The sequence below is a fragment of the Dermacentor variabilis genome, chromosome 4 (assembly GCF_050947875.1).
Source record: "Dermacentor variabilis isolate Ectoservices chromosome 4, ASM5094787v1, whole genome shotgun sequence".
In the NCBI taxonomy this organism is placed as follows: Eukaryota; Metazoa; Arthropoda; class Arachnida; order Ixodida; family Ixodidae; genus Dermacentor; species Dermacentor variabilis.
In genome coordinates, this window is record NC_134571.1 from 151,450,165 (window position 1) to 151,467,063 (window position 16,899).

General features: G+C 44.1%; 1 protein-coding gene across 2 annotated transcripts in view; it reads right to left on the reverse strand.

Annotated features, from left to right (window-relative positions):
• Positions 1-16,544, reverse strand: part of LOC142578011 (venom metalloproteinase BumaMPs1-like) — a 94,856-nt gene extending 78,312 nt beyond the window's left edge. Inside the window, exons 1-2 of one of the 2 annotated variants that reach the window (XM_075687439.1) lie at positions 16,402-16,544; positions 15,786-15,949 (exon numbers count right to left, since the gene is read on the reverse strand). In XM_075687439.1, the coding sequence (XP_075543554.1) occupies positions 15,786-15,949; positions 16,402-16,477 (240 nt within the window). In that variant the 5' untranslated portion in view covers positions 16,478-16,544. Of the gene's footprint in view, positions 1-15,785; positions 15,950-16,386 lie in introns of both variants that reach the window. The other variant, XM_075687438.1, reaches the window with a different exon arrangement.
• Positions 16,545-16,899: the final 355 nt, after the last annotated feature.

The window sequence follows — 16,899 nt, forward strand, 5'->3', positions numbered from 1 at the left end:
CCAAACATAGTCTTCACGTCCGCGTTAAATGCTGATGCGTCCGGTTTCCGAAATAAATTTCTAAAAGCGCCAGCTGCTCTTTCTTTAGAAATTACAGATACCGTATTGATACAGTTGGACGTAGCATAGAAGAAAATATATGCAACCATACATTCTTTAAAAAATGTGCGCGTAGGCTGTAGATACTTGCGAATAAGCGTTGCGTCGATGTTGCTTTCACTTCGTCGCTATGGCACTCTAGACTTTGTGCTTTAGCTGGAAAATTGGAAACGAAAATGACAACAACCTGTCTGTATAATGCGTGACTGACTACGACAAGAAAATGTAGAATTACATGTTGCTTACTCCCCCTTTTTTATAGAACTTCCCATTCCCGTCTGCTAATACAAATTTGAGAATATCAATACGCGTTTAGTATTGGCAAGAGTGTATACTGTAGCACGTACCGCCCACCGATTGTTTTCTTTACATCCAAAATATATTCGCGTGTGTTTTGCGTTGCACGAGTGGAGCATTGTGTAATTGTTATAAAGCATCGCTTGTAGGCTATCTATTTACTGCCTGTCAATAACCTTCTGAAACATGTTTCAGTATCTTTAAGACAAGCGTAAAAAATGCCGTATTGCATTACAACATTGTTGTAGAGTAAAAGGGTTACAGTGGTTTGGCTTCGAATTCGGAAATGTGCGTACGATTTATTTGCCGTCACAAACTTCCTCACACTCGTACCCATTTTTTGTCGATGTGGCCAGAATATTGTCGCCAAAGTTACATTTTCCTATGAGTTCTCCATTTGTTTGTGTATCTGAGGACAATTGGCTTTGGCTGCTTTCGTACTGAAATTGTTTGCTCGTTTTGTGCGTCTAAACAATATGCGTCAAGGTTTTGTCATGCGGTTTATTTTTCGCTCAGCAGCCAGTGTTAGTGCAATATGAATTTCTCTTCTAGTCAATTAGCTCATTAAAATGGGGAATAGCCATTAAAATTATGGCTACAAGAAATGTATTTGGTATCGTCAACGTTTAGCTCTTCGATGAAAGCTCACTCAAGCCTAGCGTTTATTTTAAAATTGTACTGTAGTTTCCAAAGTGCTTAAGAAAGCACAATAAGTCGCACTGAGCAGAGCTCAATGACAGTGAATAAATGACAGCTGTAGATGAACTGCATTGGACTGTAAACTTTGGTCTCCGAAAACAATTAGTGGCACAAAAGTTCTTCAATGTAGCAAAAAGTGTGGCATGGTAAGAAAGAAATATTTGGCCCCGCTTTAGCTGGAACTATAAATAATGTTTACCAAACTAAAATATTTTGTATTTTCTTATATTTCTTAGCACTTGTGCCATGCCAGAAGATACAGCGAGCATGAAAATCCGCTGCCTAAAGTAAGAGTTAGTTAATACCAGAATTTCTCAAGCTATGTCGCCGTGACTTGTATATCATTACGAACGACTAGAGCTACCTCACCGCCTAATTGAATACAATGTCCCTGGATCAGAAGGAAAAGGATGGAGCTCTGAACGAATTATGTTTTCGGGCGCAAATTTTCTGATAAACGCATTAGGTGATTCCTCAAAATTTATAAAAGTATATTGTATGCGGTCTGAATTATGTGTTAAGCCTCTACAACTTCAATTGATAACAAAATCAACAATACCCGATACTACATAAAAAATTATGCGGATTCCACGGACTGTGGGAATTGTAACCGAAGCTTTCTGTGCTGTTTGCGTCAATTGACGATAAGCGGCGGTGAAGTTGACGGCGAATATTATTTTTTCTTTTCAAAATTCAGTTCAACACGAGGTGGTGAGTTGATGTTAAACGTTACCGTGAGTGCAGCACTGCTCTTTGTCTGCATAGTACACAGACCACGCGGGGAAAGGGGTCGCTTCAGGAGTTTGTGCGCCATATATCAAAACCTCCGAGAAGGTTGTGCGTATTCATTGTCTCACATGACACATTGCACCGTGGTCGAAGTATCAAACCGCAATTTCATTATGGAACTGTACAAGCCGAAACTACAATCGGATTATGAGCCATGCCGTAGCGGTGGACTCTGGATTAATTTTTACATTGTGCTGTTCTTTAACATGCTCCTAAATATAGATACACGAACGTTTTTTTATTTTATTTAGCCTCCGTCGAAATGCGGCTGCCGCGGCCGGGATCAAGCTCGGAACCTCGAGCAATGCCATAGCCGCAACGCTACTGCGACGGGCACAGAAGTGTTTGTGGGATGTCGTGTCTGCCGAAAGACGAATCCCAACATAAAAAGGTAACGCTTCTTTATTCGACTAACGATGGCAGCGGACGGGCATGCCAACGCTACGTTCGTCACAGTAGCGGAAGGTAGAAAGCGGTCTTAGCCAGGCAGCCTGTTTTAGAGCGCAGCTCTTTGGCGTCCGTTCCTGGGTTTCGCGTCGTCGTCGGCGTTGTCGTCGGCCTCGTAACCAGCTCCGCCCCCCTTTCATCCCCCCAGCGCTAGCAGCGACCGACTGATACCGCTGGATGCCGCTGACGCCGCTAGAGAGTCAAGATAACGTGACTGCATAGAACACCGTCGCCGCCATGCAGAAAGAGGAGGAAAGGGTCCCCCCCCCTGTTCTTGTGTGGCCGATAGGGTGCTCTTCAGTTGCCGACGCGCCGGTTATTTCACGTAGGCCCCGGCACGTCGACGAATACGTGACCACCTTCCCACGGCTAGACCTGGTTCTTAGCGCTGCGGAAGCGAGGGTATCATATTGTTTGTGTCGGCATCGGCGGCGTTGTCCCTGAAACCAACTCCGCAGCTGGGGTTGACTCACTATCGGCGTCAGCGGCATCAGTCAGTCGCTGCTATCTCTTCCCTCCTCCCTTTATCGTGTTGTCCGCTTGCTGCGCGCGCTTCTGCCCCCATCGTTTGCCGCTGGGTGTACACGCCGCCCCCCTCCCCCCTCTTCCTGCGAGTCTCCGGTTGTCAAAGCGCCGGCTCGAACTTAATTCCTTTCTTCGCTCCTCCTCCAATGCAACCCCTGTGCGGTGGCAATCAGAGAGCCAGATCGGTGGCGGCGGATCTGTATATGTGCACCGCCCGAGCCGAAATTGCCGCTGCCGTTCGCCCTGTGCGGTGGCAATCAGAGAGCCAGATCGGTGGCGGCGGATCTGTATATGTGCACCGCCCGAGCCGAAATTGCCGCTGCCGTTCGCCACTGCGAAATTATCTGCCAGTTCTTTCTGAGCCATGAGCGAGACGACCGATGGAAGTCCTCCGTCTGCTGCTGCTGCTGCTGCTGCTGCTAAACGAGCTGCCAGAGCAGAGGCCCAGCGCCATCGCCGTCAGAATCCAGAGGTGCGTGCCGCCGAAGCAGAAGCTTACCGTCGCCGCCGTCGAGATGATCCAGGAGTACGGGAAATATAAAAAAAAAATTCTGTGATAGCGCATACATGTGTTGCTCGATTTCTTTGCCTCAATCTATCGAAAAGGTGAAACAGCTTATTTGCTGCGCTCAAATTTCGCATTAGGAAGTAACGTAATCGTCGGTAATTTTTTTATAGCCACCGTCGGTGACGCATACCTCGGGTGACGTGGCGGTGGCGCTATGTTTTATCGACCATGCAGTCCAGCGTGCAGCTGTGTTATGCCGGGCCAGATGATAAGAAGACGGAGGGTGCGCGGAAATATGCGCGGAGTGTGTCGCCACATGTTGAATAGTCGTGTGACCCCTTAAGTAGTGTCTCCTAGATCCCGCACAACCTACATGGGGACTGCGAGCGAAGAGTGGCAAAACTGTTATTCATTCATTTCGCGATTGCCGTCAGTTCTACCCATTCTATGCCTGACCCCCCCCCCCCCCTCTTTACTACCACTTTACTTGTTGGCCTCTGAACACGAACGTTAGTAAATTGGTAAGCGCTGCAATCTCTGTAATGATTTTGCGAGTGGTCACGGATAATTACAGCTGTCAAGAGGCTAATGTGGTGACGCCCAGAGGGTGCAATAGCGCATGGTGCGCATTCCACGCAGTGCAAAGGTGCAAACGAGTTTATCGCGTTGCATTGCTGCGCTCCTGTCATGTATACACACGGCGTAGCCCTCCTCCAACGCGGTGTCCGAGACACCAGCAGAAGCTGCAACAGCAGTGGGAAATTCGAAAGAAGAGGCAGAGAAAGTTTCGCTTGAACAACGTGAGAATCTTGAATCGTGATAATCTTGAAGAATCTTAGTGAGAACTGTTTCCCTAATTCCCGTAGCCTTCTTATAGGCAGTGAGAAGATGTCAGGCCCATTGGTCTCTTTCGCAAGATAATACGGTAACTTGCTTGAGGCCCTTCTAGAAACAGCGGTCTCTTCCTCATGGGCAAGATCCTGTAGACACGCTCCTGTTGGTTCACGAAGCGACAGGTTCACCGTGATCTCCCTTCTCTGCGAATCTGTTGAGCTATTAGATAAAGACGTGCTGCAGAAGTCAGCAATAAAGATCTGTTTATGCACGGTGACACTTGTATTGATGCGAGAATGGATAAATGATTCTGGCCGGCTGATTGAACAAGCACGCAGCGCGTCTCCGACTTCGTTTTAGAGATGAAAACTACCCCTAGCAGGCGCTGCAACTCGGCCTAGGTGCCTACAGGCAAAATTATCTGTGCGGGCCTTCTATGTAGCGCACTGGCAAAAATTTCTGGCTTACTTAAAGTTAGTTTGTTCCTCGTCTGCGCGTAGATGTCTTCGGTCCTCTTTAGTACAATGAACTGATCTAAACGCATTAGTGATTATTTCCATTTACGCTATAGTTTGTATGCAACGAGTAAGCCGCAGCAATACTACAGGTAATGCACCTCTATAACAAAACTGTCGATATCATGCTTCTTGTGTGCTGAACAAACACGTATTGTTTTTCACTGACAATTAAGAAACAAACAGTACAGTAGATAAGAATGAAATCACGAGAGTGAGAGGAACATTTAAGGTAACCTTTGTCACGTGGTGTCAATCCGTGGTTGGCGTCTGCGTGAAGCCAGAGTAAAGCTTTTTTTTATGGCCGCTGCAATCGTTCTAAAAAATCCAAGCAGTCGGCGTTGTCCTTTCGATAAGGTTTCCCTTTTCCCAACCCGAATACGTCCCGCATAGATAGGGGCTCGGGTACATGCTACAGCAACACACAAAATAGCGTCTCAAAAACGCACTTTTGCCGCCGCAAATTGCCAGGTGCGAGAAATCCTTGAAGGCTGTGTGGGTTGGTTGCTGCCCAATATATTTAACCTAATATTTTAGGAACCTATTCGCATTGTGGAACAGATGGAGGAGAGCGGATTACACATTGCAGGTGCTCCATAGAGCTTGCACAATGCTACTCTATGTATCTTTAAATGTGTTCCAATTCGCATAACTCTTCATTCTTCGACAGTGAAGGCCATCTTTTTTTTTAACTAAGCAGGTACCTACTAAGTATCGCCATCGAGAACGCATTGCGCTATCGCAATTTAATTTAGTCACAGCGAGCAGCAGTGAGTGCGGGCGATACCACCAACGGAATAGTTGGCTCTGATCGAGGAATGAAAGTACCTGCGTAAAAAGGCAGCATTTCGTTGCTGTGGTCGTTTCAGAAACTCGTCACTGCGCTCTGAAATAGCGGGAATGGTTCCGATAGTATATGTGAACTTTTTAGCTAGAATGCGCGAAGCAGCTGCAAGTGGGGCCGGTAACAGTTTCGCAGTGCTAACATGAATTTGTACTGTCAGACAATTCACATGGTTTTCGCGCGACGTATGTTGGGAATATTTTAACTACCCAAGCAGACGCTCATTTCCTTTCAGGAAGACCGAAAGCTTCGCTGCAGAGAAGTGCTCGCGACAACATGAATAAAGGAGAAAAGTTGCTCTTTGTTGGGTCAACCCCATCATTTGTTCTAAGATTCAAGCGGCGAAAATAATTATTTTACAGCAAAAGCTGTATGTCGGTTGTCTTCCGTAGTTTTCATGGCGTCCGGCAACAGAAACGGACTTACCGATTTCGAACAAAGCCTTACACGGTGCAGTGCGGTGGCGCAGGTGACAAAATGCAGAAGAGATTGAAACGCTCGCCTTGGACAATATTGTGACGTCAAGTTTATCGCACTATATAAGCAGGAAGGGTATCGGCACTAAAAACAGCTGCGTTATTAATGAGGCGGACACGTATGTTTCATCCGCCCAAAGAACAACATGCGTACGAAGAGCGCCGGAGTAAACAGCAATCAGAAGGTAAACGGAGCCGGCGCGAAACGACCACTGATGAAGAACCTTAAACGATGCTGAACGAAAGCAACAATGATGAGCCCAGGCACCTTCGAACGAGCAAGAACGCCAGACTTGCAACGTAAAAAATGACAACCATTCCACATTGGCAGGTAGGAATGGCAGCAAGAGCACTTTGCTTTTTATTTGAGAATTTTGACCGTCGCCAGATTTCACTGCCACTCCATCTTCACAGAGTGGAAAGGTTGTCATTTCGTTTGTTCTCAAATTAGCTTCAGAAAAAGAATATATACGATACTAAATACGAAAAATAAGCAAACTACTGCGCGTAGGTAACAGAAGGGCAGTGCCATTTATTGACGCTAAAACATCCTCGGTATTTGTCGACTTAGGAACAGTCACCACTTCTATTAAGATACCTTAATTGATGAAAGAACGCATTACAGAGCTAAACAAAGAAGTTTAAGAGTGCACTACTGACTAAGAGATGTTGGCAGAATTCGTAACAGTCCTGAAATTATGTTATTTCATAAAATAGGCTCTCGGTCACTTGAAAGCCAAAAAAGGAAAGGAAAGCTCCGCCAAGCTAAACAAAGAAGTTTAAGAGTGCACTACTGACTAAGAGATGTTGGCAGAATTTGTAACGGTCCTGAAATGATGTTTTCTCATAAAATAGGCTCTCGGTCACTTGAAAGCCAAAAAAGGAAAAGAAAGCTCTGCCAAGACGTATATTTCCCCCTATGGCAGTGTCATTAGATAGCACAGAGGAAAGTGCTCGTCTATAGTGCAGAGGCTCCATCAAACTTAGCAAGCTAGAACTCCGAACTTCATTAGAGAGGTCTGCAAATGCCCAAGGTTTTAATTTGCGAATAGCTGGAGACATCCGTGACTGAATTCCAAAGTCCTGATGACGGTAAACATTATCAGTGGTCGCATACCTTTTTACTCGAAAGTAGCTGCTACATCAATCGATAGTTTTCAGGCACTTGTGAGTGCGCGGAGGGCACTGTCCACGTTGCAACGAAACGCCTTAGCGGCACGTGTCGTAAATACAAAATACCTTTCGCGGTCAATGAATGCACCATCGCCAGACATTGACCACATTCTTTGTCTTGTATATCATGGCCAATGACCCTCACCTCCAATTGACTAAAGGAACAATTATCACCCCGGCTTCTTCGTAGCGGCGCAACTAGTGACCACAGTGCCTGAGAAAGAGTTAGGAGCAGGCCGCCTCCTTGACAGAACTTGAGCAACCCGGTGGTCAAACAAAAAGCAGAACGCCCGGCCGCCTGCGCATTATGCAGAGGTCGCCTTCACTGGCGGCCTCCACATACTGGTTACGTCCGACGTGGACCATCATTGAAACCGCAACCTGGCCTCCTTTTGAAGACAACTTGTGAATACTACTGCTACTTTTTGCCTATTTACGAGAACGGCTGAGCGGTATGGCTCTTTAAGCAAGTAAAGTGCCACCTGGCTCTTCAGTCTCTGCGCTTCCATCTTCGCAGAGAACTGCCGGAACATGGTAGCCGGCCATGCGATGGGCTCTAAGCTTTTCTCAGCCAGCCCCTCCAGCCACCCCCACGACCACGCACAACACATTGGCCTAACCATGATGCAGTACCTCACACGTAACCGTGAGCTATGTGGTGGAGGCATCTATCATCACCCCTAAGTAGTGTTGCCACGCTACGTCTTCAATTCCATGGGCGTAATGCACTCAGTTCAACCCCCTGCTTCCACATTTAGAGCCCCGTTACATCGAAGGAAAGTTGATCAGGTTTGAGACAGCCATATATGACAAAATCCCCATTCATACTCTCAAATATCAGGTTCTGCTGCATGGTCTCGCGATTTACATAGCAATTCTTCAACCCTTCTTGTCACCCTATAACACACCGTACGATGGCTTCAAAGCTAAAGTGTTGCCTCAGTTTTGTGTCCAGCAATCACTGTCATGCCTGTCACCTGCGCCATCAACTGTCTTAGACGACACCTCGACCCGAACCTCACCCCATTCCACAATGGCAGCACCTACGCCGACAGCCTCTACGGACGCGGATGTCGACATCCAGGTTTCACAAAACGCCACGTGCACCGTGCCGAATTCTTTACCGCGCGACAAGCCGCTTTTGCCGTTCGTTGACGTGGCACACGTTTTTCCCACCCAGCAGTCACCTGGAGTGCGAGGCACGGCACTCGACGGCACCTGCTTCAGCGGACACCATAAAAAAGGGCGTTTCTTCGTTCTCGGAACCGAACATTGGGCCAGACGTTTCTGCCGCCCTCTGTATAGCCAGCAACCAGCAGACAAACAAAGATAACGAAATGTCCATGCAGTATTGCGTGAATCAGCTCCACGAATACAAATGAAAGACACAAGCGGAATTTCCGGGTTTAAAAGTACCAAGGAGAAGCTGGTTCTTTCACATTTCAACCATTTCGCCTTTGTTTTTGAGCCTTGCGATCAGAACAGTGCATAGGCAGATGCAATTTATAGATCCCATATTACCTTTCTTATTTCGTCAATGTTTCTCAGCCTGCATTTAATGACGCAACTGTTGTTGTGACAGCGACAAGAGTTACGCAAAGTGTTGGTTTAAAATAAGTGGCTTTGTCTTAAAAACTAAATTAACGTCACTAAACTTACTGCAAACAATATTTACACGACAGGAAAAATATTTTCACGTTGTGAAACTCATACAAAATCGGCAATCACGAAACTACGGAAAACATAAATTAGCTATTGTATGGACATAATTACAAAAAAATAGTACATATACTCATGCGGAACGCCACGACAGTACCACCGAGAATTGGGTCTTACTGCAAGCAAGCAACTAGTTGTTGCTCATTCTGCCCACAGGGCCAACAATTCCACTTATTTCTGGACAAATGTTCTGACTACCAAATTCCGTTTGGCTATGAGGAGCTTCTTCTGATGAGTGGGTGTGCCGAGGTGCGCTTGCAGGAGCCCTGAACGAACGACTACAACATGAAGTCAACGAAGACAGGCGCGTGATATTGCAACTGCAAAAAGAAACGTGAGTGAAAAAAGAAGCAAGAATTCTTGATGAGCGTCGAGGCGTGAGCGTAGACCAGAGAAACCGTGCCACTGTGACCGGAGAAGACGAGAGAGGAAGGCACCAGCGGCAGACGTGGTATCCCGAGAGACGGCCAGCTCATGTCCATGCATGGTGTCCCTGAGGGTGCAGCTCAACGTTTAGAACATCACAGTCGACCAGCGGAGCACTGAACGCAACCTTTCTTCACTTGGCTTGTGTTCCCGGCGTCCCCTCGCGAGTGACTAGTCTTGCCGCATCACATGGTCAACCGTCTGCGGTTGGAATGATTCAGCCACAAGAGACAATCGACGCCTGCGTCACTTCGGCCTTGGAACCTCCCCGACGCAATAATGCATGGTGATATTGAACATCTGAATTATAGGTACATAGTTTGAGGGACTTATTTATTTATTTACATATACTGAAGCCCAATATAGGGCTATAACAGTAGTGGAAACCTTATAGATTACTATACATTACACATTAAAAAAAACGCATACACAAAAAGAAGAATGGGCAAAAATAAGCGCTTTGGACGTTAGCTAAGTGTTGACCAGTGCTAGCTGTATATTGTTTTAATGATAGCGAACGAATGTACCTTACCGCGTAGAGAATCCCAAAGCTATATTTTACGTGGAAAAATCTGTATTTGAATGTGTTAGTACAAGCATAAATATGTGTCGCGTTCATGGCGTTGGAACTACGGGTACAACTTGTGTTAAAAATCTGATATATTTACAATTAGAAAAAGAAGAGGTGGAGGAATGAATTGCATGTAAAAGCTTTATGACTTGAATGCGATAACCTATGGTAATGGCTCAATGTTCAAAGATTGCTGAGTCTGTCTTGGTGAAAAAATGCGGCTGTTTTTTGGAAAAGAAATGAATAGATTTTCGTTGAGCGTTATTGAGCAAGCTTATTTCACATTGCTTGTAGGGGAGCCCTAGGACAGATGCATATTCTAGAATAGGGCGAATTACAGTTTTATATAATAACAGTTTAGTAACGTGGGAGGTATTATCTAACGTATGGCGCAAATCAACTGTTTTAGTGCTTTTCCGTTTATATATTCGATGTGTTTAGCCCAAGAACGAGGTTCAATTTGAATGACCCTTACGTATTTATATTGAGACACTCTTTTGGTTTGCATAGCATCCAGGAAATAATCAACGAGAAGGGCTCTGTCTATTCCCAAAAGACATTGCGACTGTTTTACTTCAGTTGATATTAATTTGTCACCTTTTGAGCCAAGCTCAGAACTGTCTAAGAGGTTGCGCAAGACGGTGATGGTTTTCATTGGAGTTAACAGTTTCGCATAATATACCGTCATCTGCATACTGTGTGTGACTCGTGTTCAACAAGTTGTTTATTAATAATGACCTTTATATGTGGGATAGCGATCAGAAAAGTGCCAAGCGAGTGTCTCAAAGAGCTACAGAATGACGAGTGCCATGTGATCACACTAGCCATCAAACCACTCCACCGATATCGAGGAAGAATTACGCCCAAGACCGCATTCCTTTTCTTTACACGAGCATAAGAAGTGTCATTTCTAAAACAGTACAGCTATCATCCATCATTCACTCATGTTCAGCATCGATAGTGATACTCACTGAAACATGGCTTACTGATACTGTCCCCGATGCCCGCATTCTGGAAAGCTGGACCTCATTTAACTACTTTCGATGTGACAGGCGATCACATCGGGATCTTCGGCTACATCCGCGATGTTCGCTACATCCGCTCATATTTTAGATCTTGTATTAACCAGTGATCCTGACGTGTGTTTCGACTTAACTCATCAAGATCGGCTATCTGATCATGATATCATAACAGGTAGTCTTGCAGTTCCCTTCCAAGACGTCCGTGCTCTCATAAATACATCCGATGTTACAATAGAGCGGATTTTGATAGCATAAACTCCGCACTATCTGACTTCTTTTTACATTTCCTCAATAGATGCCAATTTCAAACCATCGGACATAACTGGGCTGAACTTAAGACCACTCTTACTGAACTAACTAATCGATTCGTCCCTCTAACAAAAATAGCCTGCACCCCGACAGCCCCGTGGTTTACCGTAAATCTTCGGCGCCTTAATAATAAGAAAAAGCGTTTATATTGTAAAACCGATAAAGCCCATGACTCAGATTCCTGGCACCGTTATAAGACCTGCGATAAGAAATACCAGCCACTGCTAAATCATCTAAACGACATTTATTTGCCCATGACCTATATTCTATGCTCACTAACAATCCTCAACGTTTTTGGCGCCCAATAAACCCGAATAGCTATCCCGGTTTTGCACTAGTTGATGAGCTCGGTGATATGGTCCACCACTCGGAATGTACCGATTTATTGAATAGCGCATTTTCATCTGTATTTACACAGCAAGGCACCATATCTGCACCAACCCTTGGCAATCTCAGTAACATATCAATGCCAGAAATAATTGTTAGCGAAGCAGGTATTACTTCTTTACTAAATAAACTTAAGGTTTCTTCCGCAACTGATCACAATGGAAATAATAATAAAGTGATAAACATTTGTCACCTAGTTCGTCACCTATATTGTGTGCCCTCTTCTCGCAGCCTTTATCAACTAACACAATTCCGCACGACTGGAAGGTGGCAAAAGTCATACGCATTTTGAAGTCCGGAGACCGAACTCACCCATTAAATTACCGCCCCATCTCCTTAACTAGTACTATTGGTAAATTACTTGAACACGTCTTGTATACTGAAATCATTAACGACTTAGAAGACCACAAATACTTGTTGATTACCAACATGGATTTCGTCGTGGTTATTCAAGCGAAACACATTTAGCGGGCTCTTTACATGACATACATTCATACCTAGACCTGGGGTTTCAAGTTGATGCTATCTTCCTTGATTTCCTTATCTTCCTTGAACCATGGACTAGTACTGAAGCTAATGAACCTTAACATTCACCCAACCGTTATTGCGTGTATGTCTGTTAACAACAGTAATTCCTATTCGACCAAAGTAACCTCCGGTGTTCCGCAGGGCAGCGTTCATGGCCCTTTACTTTTCTTAATCTATATTAATGACCTGCCTAACTGTGTGTCTTCCCACATCACACTTTTTGCCGATGACTGCGTAATATATCAATTAATTTCATGCGACAAGGACAAAGATATTCTTCAAACCGATCTTAACGCTATTAACACATAGTAAACACAATCACATGGTTGATGACTCTTAATACAGCTAAAACGAAGTTATTATCATTTACTAGGCGCAACCACCGTATTCCAACATCGTATGTAATATATAACAACATATTTGAACTTGCAACTTCATATAAGTACCTTCGTCTTGACTTACAGTCTGATCTAACGCGGCATCATCACATCCGCCTGACGTTGACCTCAGCTAACCGCTCTTTAGGCCTCCTCAAACGCAACCTCAAGCATGCTCTAGCGAAACTACGCCGACTAGCATACATCACAATAATACGCCCCGAAATCGAGTATAAATCAGCTATCTGGGATGCTTTTCACATATATATCACCCAAGAAATCGAATCACTGCAAAACGGCGCGGCCCGTTTCATTTTTTTCTGATTATTCACCCTATACTAGCATTTCAGCACTAACAGCTCGCGTTAAGCTTGACGACTTATCTCATCGCCGCAGAATTGCCCGCCGCTCGCTGCAGCACAAACGTTATCATCATCCGTACCTTCACCGTATTTTCGAACCAGCGACAGCCTTCTTTCCACGTACAGACCATATTTTCAAGATAAAACGCACCAGTTGTCGGTGAGCTAACTATGCTAACTCCTTCGTTCCCGCAACAATCGTTGCGTGGAATACCCCACCATCACACATCGCTACTCAAACCGATTTCCCAACCTTTCAGGTACTTTTACGCAATAGTTACGTGTAAATATCCATCATGTACTGTTTCTTCATACGTTGTTCAGTGTATATATTGTTTTGATCATTTGTGTTACTGTTCTGCGTACACATTGTACAAGGGTATTCATGTCTCACTAATTTGTTAAGGTGACAACTGACGCAGTTTTGTGCAACACCTCGTTTTACTTCTTTTACATTGTGCCTATTATTTCCCTTTATTTGTTTTCTCAGACAGGTTTGTATTTTCTAGCTGAGTTTCAGTTGACTAATGTATTTCGTATATATCTTTTCTTGTGTATCTTGCTAGACATCGTACTTTTGTATAAATTTTGTGTTCTTTTGTAAAAATTTTGTATAACATTTGTATACTTTACATGTTTTGTTCCGTAGAGGTTTCCCCTATGTAATACCCCTTCGGGTTCCTTTAGGGGTATTATGAAATAACTAATATAGTCAAAAGCTTTAGTGAAGTCAATAAAGAAGGGATCCTCTACATTATGCATTATGAAGCTGCAACGCAGCGTCACTCATTTACTCGGACTCAAGAACAGCTATTACAACCATCTCGTCGGCCCTCGTCTCTAGGAAAGCAGCTACGGTTATCAACACCATCTTCTTCCAAGAAACGGGAGGAGACAACCTCACGTCCCCACACATCACATGGTTCCCGGCCCACATGGGTAACATTTCCGGACCTCCTGACTGTAATGCGAACGAACGGGCACACCAACTGGCGCGAGAGCTCACATTCCGCGTCTGTGGTCCGCCCTCTCACTTCAACCCAGCCTGGAGGGTTCTAGACAACAAAGACCCGCTCATATCATACCACGAAATCACTTCAAATCATAGGTTATCACGAAGAATTTTCCTCCTCTTCACCCAAAGCTCAAAGAAGCACAGGCCATCACTTACAGACAGTTGCAGACTAGGACATACATAACACCAGGATCACTAGGAAGCAGGATCAATGCTGACCTTCCTACTGAATGCCCACACTGCGGCCACGAATACAACTTCGAACACTTGCTCTGGCGGTGCCCAGCCAACGCGAGCATGGACCTTCCCGACCGGTCTTCCTGGGACTCAGCGCTCAGAAGCACAGAGCTCATCGCTGAGCTCAAGGCTGTCCAGAGGGCCTGGGCCGTCGCCGAAGGACTCTGTCTACCGGCCCCGACCTGGGTGGAGCCGCCGGATCGATTTTCTTTCCCCTCAGGACCTAAATAAAGTTCTAACTCACTCACTCACTCACTCATTATGTATGTCTAGACTAGAAGCGATATCATGAACAAAATCGAGTAATTGCGTCACATGGGTACGGCGATGGTGGTAACCAATCTGGGCAGATGTCAGAACATCATTAGAGTTAAGGGATTCGATTATATGATTATGAACAACCTGCTCTCATATCGTACATGACTGGGATGTGAGATATCGGCCTGCAATTAGAAAAAAGGGTTTTATCACCTCATTTGTACAAAGGTAGGACTATGGTTCTTTTCCATTTAGTTGGTACTTGACCAGAGCCTAAGGATTACTGGAAGGTTACAGTATGGTACTGAGCTGTGCATAGGTAGTATCTTACAAGAAAAGAATCCGGGATGCCAGCTTAACCGGTACACTTTTTGGTGTCGAGATTCAAGAATGCGTTTAAGACACCATCAGAACAAGTTACGATATCACGTAGTTTATTAGTTTGTAAATCATAACTAAACTTTGGAACTACACGGTTTTGGAGGTCGAAAATAGATTCGAAGTAAGAGTTAAAGCATTAGAAAATACGATGGGCTCTTAGTAATAGCGTCGACAATCTAGATAAACTTGAAAGAGGTACTGTATGTTGCACTAGGTAAAACTGATGTCCAGAACCTGCGAAGTGTTTATTTAACTAGTATAGAGACTTGCACTGAAAAATAGAAATCTTTAGCATTTTATTACAGGTACAAAGTTCCTCCATGGCTTATTCAAAAGGAACACGAGGCCCAAAATTAGAATGCTTTGATTTACGCAATCTACCAACACGGCGTGACAGCCTTTGTCCCGAAGGAATAAGTTACGAATTTATAGATAACTGTTTCTACTTTACATCTTAATGACGTATTATGCTTTTTTCAGATTTATATATGTGTGCGACCCGGTGCAACAGGAAACTTGCGCATCGTCTTCATTTGCTCAATTCTGTTCATATTGAAGAAACTCAAGTACCGGCTACGGTGAATATGCCTAAACCATGACAGTGGTGCACTCCTAAAAGCGGTGACGTGTTACGCGGAAAAACGCCATTGCTAGCACAGTTCGAAAATCTCCTAAAATATTGTCTTTGTGCAAAAACGCTGTTGTCAAGCTGAAGGTAGTCAGAAATGTGTGTTTATGGACGGGGTAAACAGAAATTTACCGAAATTTAGCAAAGGCAGGAATCACGTGTACACATATGCGTTTTTTTTTCGGAAATAGAGCAGGATATAGCTCTGTTTGTCTTTTGACCCTCATCAAAAGGTAATTTTGAGTAGACAAAAGTTAAGCTGTTATATGTCCGAAGTAACGTTATGAAAGCAGGCACGTAAATAAGCGTACTTTATAACTGTACGTCAAGCACTTGCAACCGCGGTAAGTTTTACGTACGTGGTATGCTATGGGTTTGCCATCCATGGTTGTGTGAATTAGAAATTCTTCCGAAAAGACAGAGGCTTTTCGCAAGTTGAGCGTCAAATCGTCATTTATTATCAAAACCTTTATGCCATCTTCAGATCGACTTTCCAGCATTCTTGGGTAGACAATTGAAGACGCTGAAAGAAAATTTTCTCTGCTGCAGACCACTAGTCAAAGTACATATTCAGTGTAAAATAACCGTGTATGAGTATGATAAATGGGTTCTAGACAATATGCCATAAAAAACCTCCTTTCCAACACCATACATTCGAAGTACGCAATCCACACACAAATACCACGCACTGCAATCAATACTTTGTACAATGTGTAATTTTTGATGGAATATGCAGCCAAAAATAACCTTTCTCAGATAATTATGGGGAGGGTTTTTTATAGGTTTTACCGTAATCTGCATGACAATATCTTTGATCCAGAAAACCCAGAGAGAGGAATAACGAAATCCTTATTAACACCGTCAATAAATAAGACTCTACCGCGATAAACATGTCCCGAAATTTCGGGCCAAAAAGAAATGGTCTCAAGGAACAAAGAATTATTTATGAATGGGGCCTACTTGTTAGAAAATTACCTTCTATGGCATAGACAGACGCGATGAATAGGAGCAACAACCACAGAGTGGCATGATTCATGGCGATATTAAACATAGCGTCAGTGCTAGAAAGTAGTCGCTTAGGATTTTATAGCGCTCATAAGAGAAACATTATGGCAAGAAAATGTCAAAGGGCTTCTCGTATGTGGACATCAATATATGCGTTGATCTGCACGGAAGATGGCATATTTAGATATTGCCGTTTAACGTTATTTCACGTGAAAAAAAACTATTGGAACTGCCATTTAAGTTTCATATAAGGGCGCGACGGTGGTATACAGAAAAGTCGGTAAATGTTCTCATAAAAGAACATAGCTAGAATAAATGGCTGAAACGTGGAAAAAGACATATATGTAAGCATTTATTTTACTCACAATCAGACCATAATTCAGCCGCTTCGTTATTCATTTCAATTCTTCAATTGCGCGAACGCAAAAAAAAGATGCACTTTGAAGTGTGTGGGCTTAATTTTGAAGC